The sequence below is a fragment of the Chiroxiphia lanceolata genome, chromosome 9, assembly GCF_009829145.1.
Source record: "Chiroxiphia lanceolata isolate bChiLan1 chromosome 9, bChiLan1.pri, whole genome shotgun sequence".
Lineage (NCBI taxonomy): Eukaryota > Metazoa > Chordata > Aves > Passeriformes > Pipridae > Chiroxiphia > Chiroxiphia lanceolata.
The window spans coordinates 8,043,245-8,057,080 of NC_045645.1; the positions used below are offsets into that span (position 1 = coordinate 8,043,245).

The following is a 13,836-nucleotide window of genomic DNA, read 5'->3' on the forward strand; positions in this document are numbered from 1 at the left end:
GGGTTAGAAACCAGCTATTTTGGGTACCACATGGTCTGGCACATAAAGCCAGAAACCACTGAAGTCAACAGTTTCATCCAAGTAACAATGACAACACTGGACATGTGTCAGGTCTTGTGGGTTTTCTTGGTTGGTTGATGGTTTTTCTAGGGCAGACATCAAAATGTTGTCTACTTAAACCCATTCTACTGGGCTCAAGAGGAGCAGGAAAATGATCAAGGCCTATGTGCAAAACAGAAGAAAAATCAGAGGGCACTGAACACAGAGCTCCTCTCCTTTTTACTGTCTACAGAAGCAAGTTCTGCAGAACTGGGAAGTAACCTCTGGTCAGAAGGTAGATGATCTGCTGTCCGAGATGACCAAAAATGAGCACATTTCATATAGGAAGATATTTGCTTATACTGTGCTCATGTCCTACTGTGAACATTGTCCTCAGAAGGTCCTTAGAATGTTCAAGATCAACTCTTTGCTGACATGACATGCAGGCACAATCATAAACTTCACTAAAGCTGACAGGATCTTATGGCAGCTGCTCCTCTTTTGGAGGATTTGGTTTTCCTTTCCATTCCTTTTAAGCCCAGTTTGCTCCTATGGCTTTGTCTACCTATGTTTTAATTAGTTCCCTCCATCATGCCCAGAGGAGGTCTAACTTGAAAAACAACTATTGCCTGTTTTCATTTACTTCTGTGTCCCCACAACAGCAGATGCAGTCTCTAACAACTTCTTGTGCAATGCCTACTGTGATGCTCCTCTAGTTGAACACTGGGTGATTTTATTTGTATATACAAATAAAATATCCATTAAATATGGATATTTACACCACAAGCCTGAATCTTCTCTGCTGTCTACCATCATCCCCATTTAACTTCCAGCATTACTGCTTTCAAAACAAGGTAAGAGTAGGTTCACTTTGGTCTGCTAATCTAGGCAGGGCAAAATAAAGTAGATTTGAGGCTTGGTACAAACCCAAAAATTGTGATCAAACTATATAGTTAGTAAATTGTTTGTCTAAATCTTTCATGTGTGATGAAAGATTATTATCATAATTCATTAGCAAATTGCAGACTTTGTAATGCAGGCGGTCACAAATTTGGCTTTGTATCAATCAGTTTAGACCAGCTGGGTAGAAATTAACACAACTCTGGGATACATAAAATGAAGTGCTCTTTCATTTTTAATTCACTGGAAACTTTGAAGGAAAAAAATGGAAGCCCTTTCAAAAATGTCAATTTTCCCTAATTTTTGTAAATCATTCCATTTCACTGTAGAGAGATAGAGAAACAAACACACATACATGTGGAGTGTATGGAATTGAATACCAAAGTAACTGCTCAACCAAAATAAATTTAATATAAATTATACGTAAAGAAAAGCAGTGCAGCTAAAAAAGTCCCTTTCTTCCATTGTTTCTGAGGGAGTCATATATGTTAGTCATCACCAGAATTATTAAACAAACACAAAATCTAATAGCTGAGCTACTCACAAGATACAATACAGTCAAAATTCCTGTTCTGGGTTTCCCAGTCTAACAAATGACCTTGTACAAAAATGCTTGTTTTGATTATGTCTCCATTGCCTAAGCTACAAGGCTGTGTATAGTGACAGCTGTATTTGAGAGCAACTTAAAACAAATTTTATCTTAGTGGCATCTAATCCAGAGACTGGTACAAGCAGCATGGAAAAGTCAGTGTCAAAATTAAACAATGAAGGCTTTTCTAGGAACAGATGCTTTTTCCCTGCAGCTGTAAAAACCTTAAAACAATCCTATACCCCACTGTCTGGTCACGCAACTATCACAAAGCAAGGCATAAATTTTGCCACTTATTGCAAATATTTGCTGAGGGCTGCTATAACCCTTTTTAAAAACAGTAACAGGGATTTCTTGAGGGTGATTATGAGGCCATTTTATCCTTTAAATGAGTGCAAGGCTCTCCAATTTACGCCCACAATCCTTGGTACAAAAACAAAAGAATAACTTTCCAAGTTCATGTTTTACACAGATATGGGAACATAACTGAAAAACCCTAAGAAACAGGTTTACTACAGAGACAGTGCTCCGAGTCACTAAGATGTTATGGATGGGACAGAAACAAACATTATTAATTCACAGCTGGAACAGCAACTGAGTGTTTTCTTTGCATAGTAATTACAAAGCAACCCAGTGCAGCACTATCACTACACTGCTGCTTCAAGATACCATTTTGGTGTTGTAACTCCACAACTACTACGTTAAATATCCTAATCACCACAACTACCCAAAAATTACCTCTTTCTAATAAGTGAATGCAATGATAAACTTCTAACCGAAATATAAACTCTTAGGAAACAACTTCTGTAACTCAATGAATACACATTGAGATCCTCAGATCCCAATTAAGTGAGCAATTTACAATGTCAAGAATCTAGTTAGGCTCCATATGAACTGATGGGGATTTTAGATTAGCTTCTGTTGTGTATTTAAAAGTGATAGCACCAACATGATTTACATAAGTACAATATTTTCAAATATTTTCTCACCAAGCAAACACTCTAAAATTGTGAAGTGTTTCCTTTCTTACTCAAGTTAAAAAAAAAAAAATCAACTTTTCCAGAACAACAGTTCATTAGCACCTCACTATTTATAAGTATAATTGGGTTGTTTGATGAGAAAACATGAGAGAACACTGTGCCTACTATAATTTGCACAAATACAAATTTCATTGTTTGAAAACAAATCAGCAATTCAACGATTGTGTTTTTTTTAATATAAGTGTATATCATGCAATAATAGAAGTGATCATATTATAGTTAACACAGGATAGAAAGGTTAAACCATGTTCTAAACCACTTTAATTTACAAGCTGTAAATTAATTTTTTTTAATTGCAAAAAAAAAAATGCTAACTTTAATTTTTCATTTGTTATTCAACTAAATATAATTTACACAGATAACAGCGCTATGCTATTTAGCTACAGAGTACTGCTTTCCCACCTTAAATAGCACAGGAACTAGGGACATAGCTGTTTAATATGTTCATAAAGCTGCTTAGGTTTTCTTGTCATTTCATGCTAACACCTTTTTAATAGCTAGCATTATGATAGAAGCCTTGCATAAAAATTCACCACCTCGAAAGTAAAACACAGCAAATATTCAAAATCAGAATTGCAAGCGATGGTTTTAATTGCAGTTTTTAAAAAATTCAGGGTTTTAAATTAGGTCTTGATCCCCAAAATCCTTAGCATCCTTAAATTACATGAGCAAAGCCATTCAATTCAACATGATTACTTCTAAAATAAGGACAACTCACATGACTGAGCATTTACAGAGCCGAACCCATAACCAAAATTATAACAATGACTCCTCATTATTTTCAAATTCAAATAAATTGATCCTTATCCTTTTGAGAGTTTCTCTCCAATCCAACAACACTTACGGACAGAGTATAAAGAGACAGAGAAGGAGAGAAAGGAAGAAGAGAGATATAAACATACACACTAAACTACAAGCTGACAAACTGAGAGCTAACAGATGTGTGACTTCTAATTAGTTATAATAATCTATGCTTCGATGCTATTGGAACCTGCCTCGCCTTCCCTTGCAAATCAAACAGCTTCCTTTGGAGTTTTAAACTCCGAGTGCTTCTAAATTTATTCAAGGAAAAAACCCTGCTTTCAGCAAATTTTAGATAAACTACAGTGATAACTTTATGAAAGGAAAATATTAAATTATAATTATCCTAAACAGACACAGTCTTGTGAAACTAACCCTACATTCATATGAAAATACAAAGCATTGACTATAATGAATTTGATTCATCCTTGGACACAAAGCTTTACCACAGTAAACTCAGTCAACTGTTGCTCTTGCTTTTATATTCATAGTACTTAAATAGCGCACTTTAAAACAAAAAAAACTCCAATTGGCTTTTCATACATCCACCCTCCCCAAAAATAACGCACTTGAAAAACCCAAATGATATGAAAAGGCTTCAAGGCCTCTTTTCTCCTTTTCACAGCACTTTTTTTTAATTTCTGTTTGCAGTAATCTGCCTTTCACTTTCTCATTGCTACAGAACAAACGAGGAGGCTCAGCACTTTGAAAAGGGGGCTCAATGTGTAATGGGTCCACTAGAATTAATTTAGTTGCACCAAATCCATTGAGCAGTGAGGTTTTTTTCTCTTCTCAAATCATTTTGAGTCGGATGCAGCCCCCAGCCTTTGTAATTCTAGTAAAGCACTTAAAGTGCACAGTAGGTGTTCATCAGGACCATCTGGTCAAAAGCAAAACAAGCTGCTGATTTTGCCTTTGAATAGAATGAAGCAAGTGTGAATTAGTCTCTTCAATTAGCACTATTACAACCTGTCAAGTGCATATTGTAAAACAGGATTATTACAGTATTGGTCACCAGTGCAATTATTTACTCTCTGCCTTTTCTTGCATATAAAAATGTCCATGTTTACTAGTTTTTGATAACTGAAGATCGTTTCTTTAATGATATGCACGTCCAAACCCACCAAAACCAAATTACAGGTTATGAAACATATTCTGTCAGGAATATATTAAGTTTCATAATTAAGTGAGAAGTAGTGCCCTTTCTTTATCTCTTATTGCTGTTTCTGTTGCATAAAGAGAAAAAGAATAATAGTTTTATGCCTGTCTTCGAAACAGATCTCTACAGTCAGGTATTATGATATTTTAAGTGCCTAATAAAGCTATCACTCTTGAACAGGTAGATAAAAGGTATTTTCTCTTCATTTCCCAAGGAACTTCCTTTTCATATAATTTCCAACACATGACCACTTACGAAAAGTTTATTAAGGATTTCTTTCGGCAAATACACTTTACTTCAGCAATGTGCTGGTTTTCTATAGCAGAAAGGCAAAAAAACAAATCAAGAAGTTGATTTAGCTTTTTAAAGATAAGATTTTTCTCTCCTCGTTCAAAAAGTCAAAGCCTGGCTCACTAGCTGGTACTCATTTATCACTGTAGAACACTGAGGCTATCACAGTGATAGATGTTTAAATTATGTATACTGTTGTTCTGACTCGTTATAAATTGAATACAATTTTAACACGACGGATTTCTTTCAAAAGGAAACAAAATGTTCAAATTTCACAAAAACATTATACTGCTCTTGTGTACAATCAGTACAGCAATGTATTTTACCAGCTTCTCTGATACCAAGAATATTTGAACAATAGAACGTTTGTGCACCTCCTATTAAATACTAAAAAGTGTTAGTTACTGATTTTTATTACAAAAAGAATAGTTTTCAACAATTTTAAAGTAAGTAAAAAATGTCAAAATATAAAACAACTGTTTCTGAAACTGGCAATGTATGTACTTGGATCTGTCTATATTCTGGCAAATGTGTGTTACTTTAATCACTTAGTTACATTTAAAAGACTAACATTATTTACACATACATTTCATGTCCTCATGTCAGTGGTCTGACCTTTGCTTTGAATGATCTCACTCAACAACAACTGGCCTGAAAAAATTTTGTTCAGATATCAAAAAACAGATCTGAAAAAGGTACAAGACCTCCAGCCGGATTATTTTTCTGCATGCTGCAGGTCATTCATCTGCTTATCTATATTTATATATTACATTCATTTAGGCCTTTTAAATCAGATTTCTGCCTGTATGTTCATAAACAGTGGCTTTGCACCTTGTTTAACATTTGTCCACTTATCAAAAAAGTTTAAAAAAAATTTCATCACAAAGGACTTCAAATAGTCATTAGGGTCTGTCAACACAGAATTTACAGTTTATCTCAGCCCAAGCAGTCGTATGCACAAATAGTTCCTCCTCCTGCCTGGAGTGCTATTGGATACATTGCTTTTCATATTCCACCTTAGCCAGTTAAGTCTGTAGGGAACAGAGAACAAATATATTACCTAGCACAGGTGACAGGGATGCTGAGCAGGCAGCCCCCGTTTAGATTATTGGCTAAAGGAACGGAATAAAGAGCAGAGGCAGCTATGCAGAGACAGCCAGTACTTAAGGACCCATCTTCTTTGCACTGTTTGCACAATTTTATGTTTTATTGAGAATTACAGCGCCCAGTTGGTGCTTTACACAGTATTCTCAACTGGAATTTCCAGCAGTTACAAAATAAAATCACCAATCTATGAGAGGACTGAGGATTCTGCATATTTAACTCGTGTTAAATAGTTAGCAGCCACAGCTCGTGTACACTGGACGTTTCTGTAATTCTGCACACGGGAATCACAAAAAGGCTTCAAAGTCTGTATCCAAAGTAAAATAGACAATTTCAAACTCCTTGTTTATAACTAACTGGAGCTATCCAGTTTGTTAAAAATGTTTGCTTTTTTTCCCTGTGGCAGGGACTTAAACAAAAAGCAGAGAGCACGGTATTGTGACAAGAACTCAAATCCAGTAAGTTTTTTGCAAATTAGTTTGTCTGCTCCAGGAACAGAACACAAACTTGCTTTCCATGAAACATTTAAGTATTGCCCCCTCTGAAAAGGGCTGTCCTTCATTTCTGTCAAATAATACAACTACAATGTGTAAAAATGAAAAGTAGTAGAAATGTTCATTTCTAAATGAGAATCAATTGGTAAGAATAGCCAGAAAATAAGTTACCCTGATTGTGGCAATGCCTTGTAATAATTTAGCACACAGCTTCTCAAACCTAAACTTAAAAATTCTCTCCAATTACAGACAGCCTCTACAAATTACCTTAGCAGAATAAAGAGCAAGTCTTAGGCAGAAAACTCCTTTTAGTCTTGTATTAGGAGTTCAATTTGTTAGACTTATTCTTATTTAACCATCTAATACACTGGAAATGTATTAATTTACAGTCTCCAAACTGGCATAAAACCTACCAATTTCCACTTTAAAATGCAGATCATGGAAAAAAGTAACTATGATATTTCCCAGAACAGTATCTGCACAGAATTAATTTAATACTGCAATTTTACAAGAACAAACAGATGTCAGAAACCTGTGACACAGATTAATTTGCAATTTAGACCACCAAGTTATTATTAAATTTCCAAGTTAACTACTACTCTGCTCAACTAAAAAAAAAAAAAAAATTAAAAATTGAATATCCAGAATTTTTTACACGTTCTGTTTCATTTTTTTATTTCATTTCTGAAGATTCTGTATAAACTCATAATCCCACAATATAACTGAATGCAACTTATATTTTTTAAGCTGAGAAATTAAAAATTCATATGTAAACAGTTATAAATTTAGATAAAGCATGGTAAAAAAAAAAACCAAAGGCATTTTCAAGTACCATCCAAAAATCCAACCATTAAATTAATATGCAAGAAATCGTAGAAGCAGACATGAGCACTACACCTCCAGGTTTCTCTCAGAGAAATTTTTGTCACATTGTTTCCCCACCAAATACCACAATTTCTTTGAAAAAAAAAAAAATTCATCCAAATATCATTTACTATTAAACATGCATTCTAAACAATAAAAAAAAGACAGCAGAGAACTGAAGAAATCGTAGTTTAGGAAAGCACAGCTGAGAGCTGGCTGGATTTTGCTTTTAATCCACTGCAAAATATTTACAAGGTTTTGAAAGGGTGGTGGGGTTGAGTTTTTGGTGTGAGTTTGGGGGTTTTTTGAGACACTTGGAAAAAATATATATTCCTTAAAATGCCCAGTATTAATAACAACAACAAACTGAACAACTAGCGCTGGAGAGACAGTTGCACCCAACTGTGGCAAGAAGTAGAACATTTATAGAATTTTAAATACTTCTTTTAATAATTGATGTAGTCATTTTGAATCTTTCTGCATAGGATATAGCGTGTGAGTAGATTGCATTAACACTGCTTAAACATTTCAACTTGTCAGTATGGCCAAGTCGATTTCTGAAATATTTGCAGTATTTTCCCATCGAAACAGTAATAAAGGTAGAATAAATATATGCCACTGCTTTATAATCACTGAACATTAATGAATATTTTATGTCTTTTTAAATCTCCGTGTTTAATTTAAAAGGGTGAAATTAAGTCTCCTCCCTGCAATATGCCAATTATCTGTAAATCAAACAATAACTTGGCCATTATACTCCTTTTTGTTAATATACCAGAAGCTAATTTGAAAACACTGAGCGGCATTTTCAGGAAATAATTGAATAGTCCTTCCTGCCCTCTTGTGGTTGGCAACTGCATCTCACACTGAGCTTCTCCACCATTACAAAAATACACCAGAAGGAAAGTAAACTATTAATTTGTTAAAGTGCGAACAAGAGTGAAGAAAAAAAAAAATCTAACAGTCCCTGGAGAGGATGGAGACAAAGAGAGAAGGAAAGATATCACTGATTCCTCCAAATCACAAGGCTAACTAGATTGATTCATCAATCATTTGTTAAAATGATCACTCTATGCTAAAAGAAAAAAAAAATTAAATTAAGAAGCCATTAGGGAGGTAACATACAAAACAGTGCTTGTTTTGTATAATTAGATAAATGTTCTGCAACCCTTTTACCTCAGCCAAATCCCCAGGGATTTCCAGGAGACTTTGCACAGACAGGAACATTCACCTGTTCAGCATCAGCTGCACAAGAAGGGCCAGAAAGCCCTTTTCATTTTAGTCTCTGAAATGGTCTTCTTAACTTTACACTCTCTACTGGATGTGACACTTAAGATACAAGAAAGGCAGAGAAAGGTTTCCTGTTCATGATGGTGATGGGGTGCTGGGGGTTTCTTATTTTGGTTGTTTAGTGGGGAAAATCACAACTGACTTTTAAATTACGTTGAGAGGTTACGTGTTAACTGTAATCTGCCATTCCCAACAAACAAGAACTTCAGTCCATGTAAAGGCAGCTGAGATTCCCCTGTCACACCTTTCTGGTTCCTTTAAGCCAGGTAAGACCCACCAGCAAAGAAGTAATCAATATAGCACAGATAAAAATCAAACTGACAATATGTATGTATGTATTTTCTTTCAGAATCTCACCATTTTAAAATTCAAACCACGTGTTTTGATCATTTATTTCCATAAACATTCCAATTCTGTTTAATTGTAAAGAGTCAGAGCTCAGCCCCTCAAAAATCAAACTGATGCAAACAGGTTTATTTGGATCACCACAAAAATCCCAAACAGAAATTACTGTAATAGGTTTAAAAATAAAAAGTAGAAAACAGGCTTTAAGCAGGAGAAAGATCACAATTTAGATCTTAAAAATAACAGTATTCACAATGAAAAGAGTTAATTACCATTTTTTAGTGTTGCACGAGATACTGCTCCCATAGCTAACATTACAGAAATTAATTCTGTCTACAATGTCAGCATGTGATGTGAAAAACTTCAATAAAATCTGTTCAACCCTAAAAGACTGAGAGAACTGTCAGACCAATAATAGCAAACATACATTTAATCTGAAAAGCAAACATTTAATCTTAATGTTTTGTAATGCGAATTCTGAAGATTCATATTTCTAGGTTGTTTGTCGTATTTCCAGAAAGCAGTGGGTTATGTGGAAAATAACATCCAAAACATATGGCATTAGACAGAGCATAGAGCACTGAACAACAACCTTTGTTTTGGAAAGGAGTTTTAAAAATATGCAAGGGTCTGCTTGTTCCAAATTCAGTGAGTCCAGAGTCTTATTAGAGATACTTGTTCCTATAGGACTTAATTCTGATGAAGTTCTCTCCAATATCACCCCTTGCTGGCCATTCCACAGAATGGCAGCAATGTCCATTATACACAGAACCATTTGGCTCCCAAGCCAGCAAGAATTACAGTTCTCCAACAGAAACCAGTTGAGGTGCCTATAAAATGGAGATGGAGCTGGTTAAGAGGAGACAAGATAGAGGGAGCTTCAAGAGGCTTAAAGATAAAATGTAATTTGGACAACTCAATAAATACTGTTCACGTATTTTGCTACTATGCTGTAAAAAGAAACATCCTTTCTGTACAATTTAATAGAAAACCTTTTTGCTGACCAAGTTCTTTAATCAAATTACAGCAATCTTGATGATCCAGTTGATTAAAAAAAAAAACAGACTAATAAAATGAAGGAATATCCATCAAGACCATGCAAACCCCTTTTAACAGAGCTGGCATTAACTATAATGAGCTACATTTATTCTTCAGCTGCGAAACAGCACTCACCTCCTGAATGGTACTGCTTCCTGAGAAGTTGAGGTTGTACTCCCGCTGGACTTCTCGATGGGTGACAATCAGCATGAAGTTTTGATTTAATGACTCCTGCAGGGCCCTGAAATGGTTGAAAGAAAAACAAGAAAATCAGGGATAAGCATGTTATAGCTTGTTTTACAGTTAGATGCAAAAACCCCAGGGTACCCTAAACTCTACATGAACAAGTCCAGGCACAACATTATCATCTCTCTTTTCACTCTTAAATGCAAGGAAGCATGCTGAGAGTGACCAAAGGCCATTCCTGAACTCCTTCCTTAATAAGGCGACTGCAGCCTTTAAAGCTGTTCTAATGTTAAGTATTCTCAAAATCGAGAGAGTCACATTATCTTCACAAACATTGGGTGTATTTAGCACTCATAATGCCATTAATACCAGGCTTGTCAGTATATTGATGACCAGACAAAATATCAAGCTATGATGCACATTAAGAACTGATGGTAAATGGAACAAGGTAAAGCACGCTCTCACTTCCCTAAGGTTACCTGAGGCAGAAACCAAATGGAAATTCTTCCACCTAGTTTCATTCAAAGCACAGAAACCCAGCTAATTAGAACTGGAAAAGTAACCACAGGAAAATTTCTTGTGTGGGTACTGAACATTTAGGGAAAAAAAAAAATAAATAAAATCTTAAGATCCTGTTTAAACAGGCCAACTATATGTTCATGTTGTCACAAACTTGGGGTTTTTTTGTGATTCTCCAGGCAAATAAAACCTCTGGATGTTACAAAAGGCATCCTGTTTTCTTAATTAGGTACAAAATTATGCAGCTATCTATTTTTCAAAATAGAAGGCAGGACTTAGGTTATAGATACGGTGACTATGGCTGTGTACAATCTTCCACAGGCCACAAAACTGCAGCAACACTGTACCATAGCTATTGTTTCTAAACACTATTTATGTAGACTTGACCTGTTCAGTGGCATATGATTAAATTGGGCTTATTCACTTCTTTTTTTTCTTATCACATACACTTAAAAGAATGACAGGCTGTGGTATTTTATTTCACATCTTCACTATTCCATCACACTACAACATGCCATTCCTCTTAGCAATAAAGGACAAATTTTGAATGCAGGTCAGCATAACTGTATCTTACAAAACAAGAAGACAAGAAAGACTCCTAAATTATCTGAGACATGATGTGTTAGTTTTAACTCCTACTGTAACTACTGATCTGCAGTTTTTCTGCTCTGATGGCAAGGAACTCATACAACACACACTGGATGCTTCAGCAAGAGATGCACAATTTGCTTGAACATCTCACGGAAAGTTACCTTACAAAAACATCGTCATTCAGAAACTTTATTTGGTTTCTGTGACAACTTATTAATCACTTACTATAAAATGAAATCATGAAGTTCTGTTTCTTGTCTTTTATAGTTTTGTAATACGGAAAATAAATATAACTCATTGTCAATGCTAAGTATGATCATGTGCATGAGAGACACCACAAATTCTACTGTAGTCATCTATGCTGAACATGACATTTTCTGAACCTGTCACAAAGTCTTGTAAGAAAAGGCCTAAAAAAAGAGTCCTGCAAAGTTGTATGCCTATTTTCAAAGGTAATTCTAATGGGATTGTTAAGAAGTTTCACATTGCCATAACCGTATTTTCTTTTGGCAAATGTTCAGTAGCAACTAAAATATCCTGCTGTGCTTTTTCAGATTCTGATTTTTTTTATTTGTTTTCAGCAAATACTGGAGGCAAACGACATATTTAATTGCTCTGAAAACATTAATCACAGCGTATGTGAAAGGCTCTGTATGGAAATACAGACTCACACAAGGCTCTGTTATAGCTAATTTTGACTCCATCTGAAAAATCTGTAGATGCTAACTGATAACATGACTCATGTTTTCATTCTGTAATTGATGTAAACATAGAAGGAAACAGCCTAGTCCGATCAAACCCTCAGTCTCTCCAGTTATGCACAATACAGACCCTTCAGTACTCTCCAAAATACAGTATGCTAATGAAAAGCTCATAGGAAAGGTTTTTCCACTTGTGACAGCGGGAAGTATGTAGAAAATGAAAAAATACTCTTCAAACAGAGTTAATTTAAATCAAGTGCCTAAAATTTAAAAGCCTTAATTTTTGAAGTAACTAACAATTTTGACACCTCTACTTCTGGATTTCTAAGCAACACAAGCTAAGCTTGTTAACAAGCAAATTCTCAGTACATTTTCATAGATAAGCAGAGGGAAAGAAGAGGCTGAAAATTAAGCTGCCTAAAAAAAAAAAAAAACCAAACCTGCAAAAAACTGAGTAAAAACTGGGTTTGAAAATGTTAGCAAATAAAGTGCATGGTTAATTGTTCAATTTTTCTTCTTCTTTCTTATTATAGAAAAATAATATATTGAGGAATATTACTTCTGCTTACACAGACATTCAGTGGTCAACTGATCTACTCCTTGGAGCTCCTACATCAAAATCTCACAGGGTCTGACAGCTGTAACACTTGGAAAGGGAAAGGGAGGAAGAACTGATGGTACATCCCATGGGTGGTTGGTGCCAGTGTTGGTACCAAGGCTCCTCTGCAGGATTTGAACATGCAGTTGGAAAGCCAGTGATGTCAGTCCCTCCCATATTAATTTCCTCCAGCAACTGAGGATGTAGATTACCCCAAATTATTTGTGCCAATAGAACTCTGCTTCCAAAATATACCATGCCCTAAAACTGTATTTTCGGCCATTAAGGCTACGATAGAATTTACAATATAAAAGTATGTAAAGGAAACTTCTCAGTGACAGTAAACTGAACCTTATTTCTTTTTAGGTCCACACAAGTGTATTGAGAAGACTAACTTTGAATATGTAGCACATTTCTAAAATTTTGGCTTCATGTGTGCAGCTGTTTAATTTTCCTACAAATGTTATTAGCTGACTACAACCTTCCAAATAAAATATCTGCATGAAAAGGGAAAAAAAGTCAGGGCCAAACTCCACGTCCCACTAAAGTCAAGACAGATTTTCTTTTCTCTTTTTCTTCTTTTTTTTGTTGCCATCAGTGCTAAGAGAATTTTATTAACCTAAGAATGAATTATTGGGAAAAGAAAACCAAATTACTGGGAAAAGAAACAGGACTAAAGTAGGCCACTCTTTAGTGGCACCATTTTCCCCCCACTGTAAACCCTAGCTTTCAAAAGCATTTGCTGATAGGTGGTATGATGCCATTACAACTTTTTTACCTCAGCTGAATGATTATACACTCACTTTTCAGAACAGGAGGCCAGGGAACCTGTATTTTTGGGCACCAATCCTCCATTTAAGGTACTCTGCTGACACTCAAAGAGAAGTTCAAGAATAGACAAAAGAAAACAGACCTGAGCACGGTCATTGCTCTGACCAGTTCTAGCAAGAGACTTGGGCATAGAAAACACATAAACCAGACTGGTTCTATCTACTGTTAAGTGACTGCCTTAATGCTTTTTGATGTGATACTTTCCTTTCTAATACCATTTTTCTTTGAAATTTTAATAATATATTTTAAACTTTGAGACTAAAAGTATATCCTTAATCAATGACCAGTAAATGCTTCTTTTCATTTCAGTTTTGTGAGTTTTTATGAAATACATTCAGTATTTCCCATTAGGCAAGATTTTTCTCAGTCACGGGGAGATATCCCCCAAAATCTCTGATTTTTATATAAATAGGTATGACACAAAGTAATTAACATTTCCATTTTAAACTTACAGAT

General features: G+C 35.2%; 1 protein-coding gene across 1 annotated transcript in view; it reads right to left on the reverse strand.

The window, feature by feature from the left end:
* FAF1 (Fas associated factor 1) overlaps positions 1-13,836 on the reverse strand; it is a 156,555-nt gene that overhangs the window by 98,457 nt on the left and 44,262 nt on the right. The window contains exon 7 of the mRNA XM_032696388.1: positions 10,090-10,195. Coding sequence (XP_032552279.1) covers positions 10,090-10,195 — 106 coding nt within the window. The remainder of the gene's footprint in view (positions 1-10,089; positions 10,196-13,836) is intronic.